This window comes from Dendrobates tinctorius, unplaced genomic scaffold (genome assembly GCF_039654945.1).
Source record: "Dendrobates tinctorius isolate UK_male_01 unplaced genomic scaffold, ASM3965494v1 ptg000138l, whole genome shotgun sequence".
NCBI classification, from domain to species: Eukaryota; Metazoa; Chordata; class Amphibia; order Anura; family Dendrobatidae; genus Dendrobates; species Dendrobates tinctorius.
Window position 1 is genome coordinate 5,041,007 of NW_027361806.1, and position 13,239 is coordinate 5,054,245.

The 13,239-nt window shown below is 43.0% G+C and overlaps 1 protein-coding gene across 6 annotated transcripts in view; it reads right to left on the bottom strand.

Annotated features, from left to right (window-relative positions):
- The window catches only part of ST3GAL3 (ST3 beta-galactoside alpha-2,3-sialyltransferase 3), a 251,348-nt gene that overhangs the window by 108,541 nt on the left and 129,568 nt on the right, over window positions 1–13,239 (bottom strand). For all 6 annotated transcript variants that reach the window (XM_073544500.1, XM_073544499.1, XM_073544501.1 and 3 more), the window contains one exon: window positions 7,003–7,045. In XM_073544500.1, coding sequence (XP_073400601.1) covers window positions 7,003–7,045 — 43 coding nt within the window. The remainder of the gene's footprint in view (window positions 1–7,002; window positions 7,046–13,239) is intronic.

Genomic DNA, 13,239 nt, shown 5'->3' on the forward strand with positions numbered 1-13,239 from the left:
GAGGTGTTACTTGTTGTTATAAGCCTTCCTCTGCTGATAAAGAGCCTGCTGAAAACTGTTCCAAACAGAAAGCAGGAAACTAAAAAAGCCCATACCCTTTACCGAGAGCAATAAAATGTTTGTTTCTCAACTGCCTAACAAAGTAACACAAAATGACCAATTTGCAAAAAATACTCTGCAGTAAAAAACATAACAGTAATCAGCAAGTGCTGTGTAACAAATACAGGGTATTTAGGCGATACGTTTTTTGCAAAAAATGTATACCAAGCCGCTTCACCACGTCACGGTAACCCTTCACGAAGCAGTCCCTATCTAATGTGACTTGTTCACACTTGTGCATGTCACATATGTTTTTAATCTGTTTTTTCCGTGCTCAGCATGGTTTGGGAGACCCCACCCCTCTCCTGTGTGACATGCACATAAATGAGCTGTCTTACACCACAAGCCCATATACTAGGAGGCGCCTGTCTGTAAACTGTTCATTTAGACACTGTTCACATGTTCAGGTTTTAAATACATTAGATAGGGACTGCTTCGTGAAGGGTTACCGTGACGTGGTGAAAGCGGCTTGGTATACATTTTTTGCAAAAAACGTATCGACTAAATACCCTGTTTTTGTTATACAGCACTTGCTGATTACTGTTATGTTTTTTACTGCAGAGTATTTTTTGCAAATTTGTCATTTTGTGTTCTCTTGTTGTGTTTCAGCCATCGGGTGGTGTGAGCATTGTCTTACTGACTTGTTCACACTTGTGCATGTCACATATATTTTTAATGCCTAACAAAGTAGCAAACTTCTCTCTTTTGGTGGAAGAAATAAGGTTAGAGCCATGCCTGCAATCACTGGAGCCTCTGGAATAGCGGAGGATAGAAGTTACATAAAGTTACTGTCAATGGTTACTTTTTACAGTATTTTACGTGTAGCTGCTTCGATCTGCTGGTCCTTAATTGCATATTATGGAGGAGCATATGTTGATGTGTCTGCGGTAGCTGCGGACCAACTATATAGACCATCGCCATGTGTGGGGTGAAGGAAAATCCATCCTGTCTGCCCAGCCTTATGTATTGATTACACGGATCTTCCTTTTGTTACGGCAGCAGAAGCCGGATTTTGATGCTGACGTGCTATGTCATCACGGAGCGGAGGTGATGATAGGAGATGCAGACTTTTACTGTGATTGTGTCTTAGATTTCCATCCTCTGCTTAATGGAAATCTCACATCTGCAACTTCTTATCCATCTTGTCTCAAGGTGCATTAGCTGGAAATGGTAAATTTATGATTTAAACGTCATCTCTTTGTTGCAGGGGATCTCTGGCCACGTCCGCCACACTGATGATTTATCCGCCAGATGACAGGGGCTCCCGCCTCATACATTCCATCTGTACGCCCTTTTACTGATACCAGACATGCAGCCGACTATAAATAATATAATGCGTCGCTGTCACCTGTAACCATTTGTAAATCCTGGAGGAATCTTCTTTTTTAATTTTTAGGATAGTGCTGAACACGTAGGTGCGATCTGTGATGTTAGAGGATACTTACCTTGCGGCCCCTATTTAGCAATGACGGGAAGAGAACGTCTTGGCTCCATTCGGTATCATTGGACTGAACTTCATCATTGATGCCAGGCTGTCCTACAGTTCATCCGCCATAGACATTAATGTGGAAACATAATTCCATTTTCTCCTTTGATTCTTTTGTGCAGATGTTAATCAGAAACACTCAGCAGAGGTCAAGTTCTGTGTAAGTGGATGATACTTCGAACTCATTGCACAGAACGTTTCGCTTGTTGATCGGGTGATTGGCAGCCTGTTTACACTGAAAGATTTTGGTGAAACGAGCGTATTTAAAATATTACGCCTCACGGTATTGGAAAATCCAACTCCTTTCATTTGGAGCTCAGGCTTCTCCACTGTCCTTAATGCTATGCTCAATGACTCTAGCTTAGTTGCACTGTCTGTTGGCATCAGAGGTGGTTAAAGGGAATCCGATCCCTTCATTTTTATTAAAACTGGTCAAAAATTAAAGGTGCCTCATCAGAAGGGATTGGACCTTGTGTGTGCTGGACACTTACATCATGTGATCCAGTTAAGATATATGGACAACTTGCAGCTAAGTAGTTCTCTTTTTATGATACATTACCATTTTTTCACTCCTGATGAAACTTTGTAAGGCGAAACACGTCAAGTAATTTTCTTTTTCTCTCGATGGCAATACGTCTGTGACTTGGTATTTAAAGTTTAAACTTTACAACTTTTTTTTTTTTCCATTGAGGAATACTTGTTTAATGGGTACTACCGTTGATCTGCCATGTTTTCAAGAGCTATATGCTTTTATCGCAGATTATAAAAACTATCCCTGATTCAATTACGGTAATTTTAAAGGTGGGTTATTCTAATGTATATTTCTCTACTGCTAGACTACCTGTATAATGCATGTTGAGCTATTAAAATTGCGTATTTCTCTAAAGCTGAACTACATTATTATGCTTTTTGAGCTATTATTGCCCAATTTGAGCATCTGACATACCTCTATGCACTGAGAGCTTTTTCTTAAGAATGGTCTTATTCCATATATCGCGCATCCGTTCTAGTCATTGGGCTAGGAGGGTCAGCCACCGTTGAGAGGGGGCGCCATTTTCGCAACTCTAGGGTGCCAACCTCCGCTGCCATGCAGGGACAGCATAATGTTTGACTAGTCCGGCAGCCCTGTATTGGTCAGATATAAACTTGACCAATGATGTTGATAAAAGTGCGTGGTTATATCTGTGCTTTATGCAATTGAGGGGTGGATTTGACCCTCTGATACGCATGGAATTGTGGGTGATACTTGTGTATTAGTTCAGCTTTATGACTTGTTTCTGCACTTCATTCCAGGGGCCTCATAGGGCCAGAAGGGTCAGCCATCGTTGAGCAGGGGCGCCTATTGCGCAACTCTAGGGTGCCAACCTCCGCTGCTAGGCAGGGCCAATCAGCTGTAGAGCAGGGTCAGGCTCCTCCTCCTGGCTTTTTTTCTGTGTGTATTGTCTTTACACATATTGTTTTGGTGGTGGTGGCTCTATTTATTCACCTATTGATATTTTTAAGCATGAAATTAAAGGTTATATTTTAATATAACTGGCAATACCACTTTATAGTGAAAATTCTAGTACTATATTATCCCTTTAAACTGTGAATATAATTTATATTTTTTTTTTTGGCTTAAAGGGAATTTATCAGTTAATTACCTATTTTTTTATTCCATGTATCACAATATTTTTTTTTTATTTTTTTTTTAAATCGTTTTGAATTTCATCAAGAAAAGTGGGATAACTTTTTTTCTCATCATCCGTGTGCAATCTGTATGTTTTTCACAGCTGCAGCTATTGATCGCTTACAAGACCATTTACCGTTTGCTATGTTACAAAACTGCCGTGTATCCGTAAAAATCGGTCGCTTTACTATGTCTCCCTCCTTGTAGCACCCGATTTTTGTCTCATCCAATTTATGGAGGAAAATCGAATCGGGCATGCTGTGACTTTTTTTCACACGCAGATTCAGTGAGTGAAAAAAAAAAACAAAAAGTTAATCTGCACCGCTTCATTGAATAACATTGATTCGCGTGCAATCCAATTTTTGAACGGATAGCGCTTGCAGCGAAAATATATTGCACGAGCCCTGAGGTTACAGAAAATAAAATAATCATCCCGACTCTTATCCCCCAAAAAATGGAGAATTTTTCATCCGTGTTTTGATCCATATGACTCGTTGGTAGATGAAAAGATCTAATTCTTGGACATTTGATGCAAAACGTAATTTCTTTCATTTCAATGATTAAAAGGTGTTGAACTTCAGGTCAATTATTTTGTTTCTCTTATTGAGAGCAGTGACACGTTTTAAATTATTATTTTATTTTTTCCAGTATGTACGCTATTTTACATTCCGCCCTTTCTTATTATTTCTATCAGCACTATGGTGAAGAAAAAGGAAAGCAAAAATATAATTCTGCATTTCAATGTAAAAATTCTTTTGCAAACTAACAATTTAAAACTCTTCATCCTTGTGGTGCATGTCCTCAAAACTTTGTGTCCTTAAAAGTCTGTGAAAAATTGAGGGATAGCAAGCTAATTTCAGCACTTGTTCCCGGCTAGCCATGAATTTCTATTGTTAACGTGATTTGAGAGTTCAGTTTGCGTAATCCAATACTACATTGCCCTAGGAGTAGCCATTCCTTCATCTTCTCATCTGAAAGTAGCCTCTTCATAGAGGAACAGGGCTTGTTATTAGGATTCTTACTTATACAGCGTCTTCATATTCCGCAGCGCTCTACAGACATTATCATCACTGTCCCCATTGGGGCTCACAATCTAGATTCTCTACCAGTATGTCTTTGGAATGTGGGTGGAACCTGGAGGAAACCCACACAAACACAGGGAGAACATACAAACTCCTTGCAGATGTTGTCCTTGGTGGGATTTGATCCTAGGACCCCAGTGCTGCAAAGCTACAGTGCTAACCACTATAGTGCTACCTACTGGTGGTAGCAATCCTAAGGGCGCAGTCAGACAGCCGTATAAATCGGACCAAGATTGTAACACAGTGAAAGAAATGGCCAACGTGACAGCTGCATAGAAATAAATGAAAATGTCACACTCGGGTCGGGTGAGCTGCTGGACAATCCTATGCATGATTTTCTGATCTCAGTCCGATTTATAAGCCCGTCTGACTGCGCCCTAAAAGTCAATATTGATGTTTGAATGAGCCTTGCCACTTGATTTAGGGTAAGGCCGGGGTCACACTGCGTTCAGGCAGTCCGTTAGACGACCTGCGTTACACCGCGGCATAATGCGGTTAACCGCAGTCCGGTAACGCTGCCATTGACCCCCATTTTTAGGGCGCATCACTACGCATGCCGTAAAGCGGCACGTGTTCGCGATGTGCCGTCATTCAGTGACGGAGCCTTGGACATGGGCTGCAACGTCTGAGACTCCGTCACCGCTAGCGCAGATGAATCATCTGCGCTAGCGGTATAGCATAACTCATATCGTGTTATGCTATAGCGTTAACGCAGCCCGTCAATGCTATGCGTTGAACGGACTGGGTTAATGCAATGTGAACCTGGCCTAAGAAGCCAAGTGAGACATGTTTTGGCGTGTTTGCCCCTCATCAGTGCAAAACAGGAGGTCTTATTTTGCTAGGTGAGAGGCCCCTGAGAAAGGCTCTAAGCGAAATGTTTCTCCTTTTGGTGAATGCCAAGCCGACAAAAGCATTAACAGCTGATGGTAAGGGCAGCATGCCTTAAGGCCCCCGTATGGCTGAACCCACTACTTTCGGCCGAATCGGCTAACCATCAGGGAACGTCCTAGATCTGGCAGTTGGAATTTCGACTCCCAATCCGTTTGTTCTCTCTGCAGATAAGTCATTGACTAATGTGTTTAGCAGCGGATGGCTCCCATCTTCCCATTAAAAAAAAACAAGACTCCTAGGCTGAAACAATAGGTGATAGGCAAATCATGTGTACAGAAGAGCTGGAAAAGAAAGCCTAGAGATGAGGCTATCAAGTGGAGACAACCCATTATAATAAACATATTTGGCATTAGAAGCGTGGTACCTGGATTTAATTATAGCTCTACATCATGTGGATTGATAAATCGTTAGAATCTACTCATAGTTTTCTCATCTCGTCTTATTTATTGAAGTCTTTAGTGTCGAGTGAATTGATGGATCACATTCTCCTCCATCCTCTACTGATCCAGCACATGATGTCTCCAGATGTAAGATCATCCGAATGTTCCCCTTAACAATTATTGGGCAACTCATAAAAAAATAGCACCTGTTTTTTAAGACGACAACTCAGATACTAGCTCCATTAAAAAGAGTTTTCCTAGTAAATATTTAATCACTTGAGAAGGTGGAGGGCCTGGTAAATCCGACAGCCTCATAGACTTTAAAGTGGTTGTCCGGCTCAGTTTGATAAGTCTGCAGTCACTCTGTGGGACTGCAGGCTTATGAATCCCCCCCAGTGCGCGCACCGTGAGCTACGAGGATTCGCTAGTTTCTGAACCGGACCCAGCGGATACGTATGCTTTACGCATAATCCCGGTCAGAACCGACTAGTGTGCGTGGCCTCACTCCAGACACTTGTATTAGGCGCCTTAAACCCCCACCCAAGTTATAAGTAGAGGTCCCATCACTACGACCCCAAGAGTTCATACATTTATCACCTATCCTGTGAATGGATGATGAGAGAGTGACAAGCCTACATAATATTCACTGTGGAAAACCCCTTTAAGAACACACTAGACATAATAGTATATTCACGTGTAACAATAATTATAATACAAATCACAATCCCCATTAAAGTGAATCTGTCAGCAGGTTATTGCTATGTAATCTAAGAGCATCATAATGTAGGAGCAGAGACCCTGATTACGGCGAAGTGTCACTCTGTGTATTGCTGTTTTAACAGAATCAGTGTTTTATCGGCAGAAGTTTATCACTACAGGACTAGGGGTCTCATGCCTCCTAATCCAACCACGCCCCCCAACATTGATTAGCAGCTGTCAATATACAGTGTACACAGAAAGCAACCAATCACTGGTGTGGGTGGAGTTATGCCAGACTCAGCATTCCAGCTCTGCTAAATCTGCAGCAGAGAAAACTGTGATTCTATTGCAACTGCTGCACCCAGTAAACTAAGTGATACATTGCTGGAATCAGGATCTCTGACCCTACCTCATGATGCTGTCGGATTACATAGGAAAAACTTGTGTACAGATTCCCTTTAAGCAGATATAGCGCAATCATATATAAAGTAGACAGAACTGTAAGAAATCTGGGGTTTATCCATCCCTGGTTAGTATAAATTCACATTTATTCTCTCATGTTTGTTGAATGGGATAGCACTTTCTAATGGGATGACAGAATGCTGCGCTCCAGATGTCTCGCCTACTGCTCTCCGCTCCCAGCCTGCAGCATTAAACATCACAAGCAATAAGTGATTGAAGAATAATTTTACTTACAGCTTAGAATCCAATTTAAGTAGAAATCCGAGACGATCATATTCTGAAAAAAACAAACAAACAAACAAACTTTAGTTATAAAATAGTATTTTCCTCTCATAAGCCTGTGGATGGAAAAATAAAGATTATGGCGATTGGGAGAAAGCTGCAAGTCTTCCCGTATTAGGGCATGTTCACACAGTGAGGATTTTCACTAGGCAGAACTACCAGAATCTGCAGCAGAAATCCGTCACTGAAACTCAGATTTCTGCTGCGGAGTGGAAAGTAGATTTGCTACCTAGAAGATGCAAATGTGTGAAATTGTCACATTAAATATTTTGAAACAAACGCCTTAAATCTTGAACGTATGAAATCCGATCCTCATATTTCTTGCAGAACTAAATTTAGGTGAGTGAAGTTGCAGTGCAAAGCATGGAAAGTCAGCAAAATGAAAGAGGAGATACAGTAGGGTTTTTTAAACTCCAACAGACAATGCAGTAAAGGTCAAAATCATTAAAGATAAATAGCGGGTAAGCATCCTTCCCTATGCCTAATGTGGCTCTTGAGTTCAGACACAGTGGGGTCAATTTAAAGGACAGACGATTAACCTATCAGTAGGTTATATGGAGTGTTATAATGTTGGCCAAACCAGACACTACTGGCGTGATTGGACGACAGTCTAATGTGTATGGGGGCTTCCCGACTCTCGTCGAACAGATAATGTCAAGGAATACAGGGATCTAGCATGTCATATTTCCAATGGCCGTTCTGGGAGAAAAGATGCTGCCAGCAGAATCTGGCAGTGGCTTTCTCATGTAAAATCCAGGAGCACTCGGGTGAGCCGAGTGTTCAACAGACAGCAATCTAATACATATCAGAGCCACTTTAAGAGGAAAGTCACTGGATCCTGAGGCGAACATGCAAACCCAATGCATATGCCCTTGCTGGAATCCGAACCCATGACTCAAGCACTGACACCTGATCTACAGCAAGTCTTCTGTCTTTGGAATGCTCTTCCGATTTTCGTGCAAGAATCGCAGTGCTGAAATTCGGAAGTCTTAACCACTTTGCCACCTAACGCAGTTATTACGTGCAGCTGCGACACATGCACTGGGACACTCAGATAACCTGTCCGAGAGAGGACGACCCAGAAAGTAGAACGTGACCTGTTCTCCTGCGCTGTCTCCTCATCGGTCATGACATTTATGGGAAAAAATGGCTCGCTAATATCTACATAAAGAGAGCGCTACCCATCGTTCATGCAATGTATACTTTACACAACGACTAAGAATAGGAATCAGTATGATATAGAGTGTGCCTACAAGTCTCCAGCCCCAAGACCTGGAAGGCTCAGAACAAGATCTACATATCAAACAGCCACCAATGCAACGTGGAAGACCAAGCAGCCGGCGAAGTGTGGGAACTGGCGCTCCACGCAACGTTTCTGCTCCTTTAAACTGACATTTATAAAAGATGGATGCAGAAATATACTAGGAAAGCAATAAATGTCCCATGTACTGTATGTTTAGCCAGGATGTAGATAATTCTATCAAAAACTGGTGGAAACCACCAGTAAGGTCAATAATTCAACTAGTATATCAACAGGGACCCTTACAGCAATGGATATAGATATGCATAAAACTTACCCTTTATTGTAATTGTCACGCTCGCGCCTTGGCTGACTGCCGCGAGCCGGGGGGTTGTGGCCCCACTGTGCCACAAACCAGACTACCCTGGAAGGGGCGTGACTACGACAGCTACCTCGGTCTTCACTGGAGCCTCTGATGGTGAGGTCAGGCTTGTGCGGCAGATAGCTGTCGGATGCCACTCCAGGGTGGTGTCTGGCTGTGGCTGCTGATCCCACTCAGGGACAAGTCACTTGGACATGTGTGACTAACAGGCAGGCTGAGACACTGGGCAAGCAGGCACGGCTTGGTACACTGGCAGGCAGGCACGGCTTGGTACACTGGCAGGCAGGCACGGCTTGGAGACACGGCTCGGAGACACTAGGCGAGCGGGCACGGCTTGGAGACACAGGACAGGCGGGCACGGCTTGGAGACACAGGACAGGCGGGCACGGCTTGGAGACACAGGACAGGCGGGCACGGCTTGGAGACACAGGACAGACTGGCGTGGTATGAGAAGGGACAGGTAAGGACCTGTTCACACAGCAGGTGTAGGCAGGAAGGAGTGGTGTATGTTGGAACAGGATATGGACCTGTTCACACAGGAGGTGTAGGCAGGAAGGAGTGGTGTATGTTGGAACAGGATTTGGACCTGTTCACACAGGAGGTGCAGGTACGGATATAGGCTGGAGTGTGGAGTAGGCAGAGCCGCAGAGCAGGCTGGGCTGCAGGGAGCCGTGCAGGCAGAGCGGCTAGGGAGCCGTGCAGGCAGAGCGGCTAGGGAGCCGTCCAGGCAGAGCGGCTAGGGAGCCGTGCAGGCAGAGCGGCTAGGGAGCCGTGCAGGCAGAGCGGCTAGGGAGCTGAGCAGGCAGAGCGGCAGGGGAGCCGAGCAGGCAGAGCGGCTAGGGAGCCGAGCAGGCAGAGCTGCGAGGGTGCAGATGCACAGACAGAGAGAACACAAGGAAAGACACAGCAGGGAAGGAAGCCACGGACAAGGAGACTGACAGACAGAGGTTAGACTGAGTTCAGACAGAGACACAGGGACAAAGACACAAGGACCAGGATATTCTGCCTCCTGGCAGGCGGACAGAGAACAGACAAGGCACTGAGAACAAGACTCAAGGGCCAGGATATTCTGCCTCCTGGCAGGTGGACAGAGAAGTACTAGGCAAGGTACCAAGACACAGGAATACGCAGTAAGAGCCTTCAGAGAAGGCAAGACATAGGACAGGGCCTGGTTAGCTCAGCAGCAAGGAGCTGAGTTTAGACATTGCACAGGCCAAGGTCAGTGGGTGTGGCGAAACTAAATAGTCAAGGGCTCTAGGTGATTGGTAAGGGACATATTACACAGGTGCACCCTGACTGCATAAGAACCAGAGAGTTCAGGCGCCGCCCCCTATACACACAGTCAGGAAACATGGAGAGCAGAGGCACAGGACTGGCAATAGACAGAATTCACAGCATGGCTTGAAGCAGAAAGAAAATTGGTGTGTGGGGGATGGGAGGCCATGCAGTGATGCCAGCAGGGTTGTTACAGCAATCATGATAAAAGACAAATACGTCCACATGGAACACAAAACAAACAACCGTGTCACCTACTAAATACTACAATAGGATCCTGATTTCACAAGCTACCTGACAACGGAGGTTGGCACCCCACACAAAAACGAGATTGGCGCCCCCGTTCCACGACGGCTGTACCCTGAAGCTCCTAGATGACCTTGAGTAAGTGCTGCACTTTCCGTCACTCAATCACCCAGAAAAGGAGTGTACAGGGGTTGCCAAACAGGTAGTTGGGTAGGCAACAATAGAAAAAGTGCAAAAATAGTGCAAAAGACAAGACATAAAGTGACATGTGCAAATTAGAGTACCTAACTTTCCGTCCCCTATACTGAACACCTTCCTGTCTGCGGAGGTAGGCACCCTACTGGTCAGCGGAATGGCGCCCCCGCTCCACGACGGCTCACCCTAAAATTCGCCCTATTGTGGCTAATAATCAGAAAAGGGTTATGACAATGATATGGAAGGCAAATCTAATAAATATTAGGAAAAGTTAGGTACTCTACTTTGCACATGTCACTTTATGTCTTGTCTTTTGCACTATTTTTGCACTTTTTCTATTGGCCATCTAGGAGCTTCAGGGTACAGCCGTCGTGGAACAGGGGCGCCAATCTCGCTTTTGTGTAGGGTGCCAACCTCTGTTGTCAGGTAGCTTGTGAAATCAGGATCCTATTATAGTATTTAGTAGGTGACACGGTTGTTTGTTTTGTGTTCCGTGTGGACGTATTTGTCTTTTATCATGATTGCATTAAAGGTTAAGTTTTATGCATCTCTATATCCATTGCTGTAAGGGTCCCTGTTGATATACCAGGATGTAGATAAAACAAGTTGTACAAAGTATCAAAATTCCCATGATCCAGTGTATTTACATGCCCTTACCACATACTGGGCAGCATAATGGTAAAGTACAAAGCGTGCCAGCGATGTGCCAATATCAGAGTCATCCGGACGTGGCAGGAAGTGGCAGAGCAAAAAAAAAAAATCCCGGTCATATCTTTTCTGTTACCTCTGAAACCAATAAAAGTTCCTCTTATGAAATTCTGGATATTACAATATTTTCCTGCTGTTTTTTGTCACTCTCAGGAACAATTAGATAATGTGTGATAGACTGCGATGATTTGCCATGTTTCACTTATTCTTCAATAATTTTTATATATATGAGATAAAGGCGCACAGACTAAAGCTATCAATGCACAGAGATCTACAATGGTGCTTAAAAGTTTGTGAACCCTTTAGAAGTTTCCATATAACTCCATAAATTTGACCTAAAATGATACCAGATTTTTACACAAGTCCGAAAAGCAGAAAAAGAGAAAAAAAAAAATCAAACAAACGAGTTAAAAATATATTTTTTTGCTATTGAGGAAAATAATCCGGATAGTAGGGAACCGATTGGTAATCTTGGCAGCCTGGAAATCGCTAAAGGTCACCCGGCAAGTATCATGTTGGTCCTTCTGTGCAGCTCAGCCACAGGCCTAGCTCCACAGAGAACAGACATTTCACTATATACTGCCATAATACTGTATTATTGTAGTATTGCAGTATATACTATAAGCAAGGAGTGGACATATCATTGGTGTAACCACTGCAGCCGCTCCAGAGCCCCGGAGGACAAGGAGTCCATACTCAGCTCCAAAGCAGGTGGCAGTATGCATCATGATGAATTATTGGACTGTAAATGGCCCATATACTGTTATTGTACAGGTCCCTCTTCTGTCTGTGTCCTCCTGTGCTATAGGCAATCCAATAATCACAGGTTCAAGTTCTCTAAGGGGACTGAATAATAAAGTAAAAAAAAAAAAAATTAAAATATTAAAAAAAACAACACTTCCACCTTTATCTTTTGGTAACATTGTGTCCAAAAAGATAGATTCCATCCAAAAATACAATTATTGAAACCATACGTTAAAAAATCAAAACGCCAGAATTGCTACATTTCTAAAAAATAAAATAAAAAGCAATCAAAACGACGTGTGTACCCCAAAGTGATATCAATAAAAATGTCAGATCAGCATGCAAAATATATATACCGTATATATGTTGAAATAAGACAAATAATGGAAAACGCGAAAATTAAAAATGTTGGGTTAAACCAAAAAGCTCTATTTTGCTCTCCTACATCCATAAAACATTGTTCCAACGGAATTGTGCCTTATCAAGATGATCTTTAGCAACTGCAAATGACACATATGGTCAAATTGGAGGGAAGTGGCTTTCTCCTTGCAATTCTGCTGTGCACACCATTGTTGTTCAGTGTTAGCTAATGTGAAAGAGGCCTTTAGTTGCTTAGAGGTGACCTTGGATTCCTTTGTTACCTTGCAGATTATTATACCATGAGGAATACATTTAGTTTTGAATTTCCTCCATTTGAACGCAGTCTGTCTGACAGTGGATTGGTAGAGCCTAAACGCTTTTGGAGATGTTTTGTAACCTTTTCCAGCTTGACCAACAAGTCCTCTGAAATCCTCAGAAATGTCATTTGCTCGTGCCATAATACACTTCCAAAAAACATGTGTTGTGAAGATCAGACTTTGATAGATCCCTGTTTTTGAAAAAAAAAAAAACAGGTCGCCCACTCACAACTTTGAGCTCTATATACGAATCAAGTAATTTTTTTTACATAAGTATTTCCAAAGTTGCCTTATCGTTTATCTTTGATGCAGTGAAGTTATATCCAATAGATACATCAGTCTACATATCTTTAAGGTAACAGAAACAATTTACTCAACTGCAAACAAATCAAAATTATATCAGAAATGCAGTTTAATGGGGGGGGGGAAACAGCATAGACTTAATGTATAATCGGAGAGGTGCAACATAGTCAAGACATAAGATAACATACACGGAGCCCAAGTGCGTCTTACAAGTTTGCAGCTGATCCTGTTCACAGGTTGACAGTCAAGTGGATTACTTCTCTGTTCCTTGGAATTGCCTCACGGCAAAATGAGAAGGAAAGAGATGCCGGAGCAAGGGTTTAATGTCTAACAGGAGATTGTAACCACTAACCTGTCAACAATGAACTAAAGAAACGAAGAAAGGGCGAGTACAGAAAACAAGAATAAGGGCAAGGAAA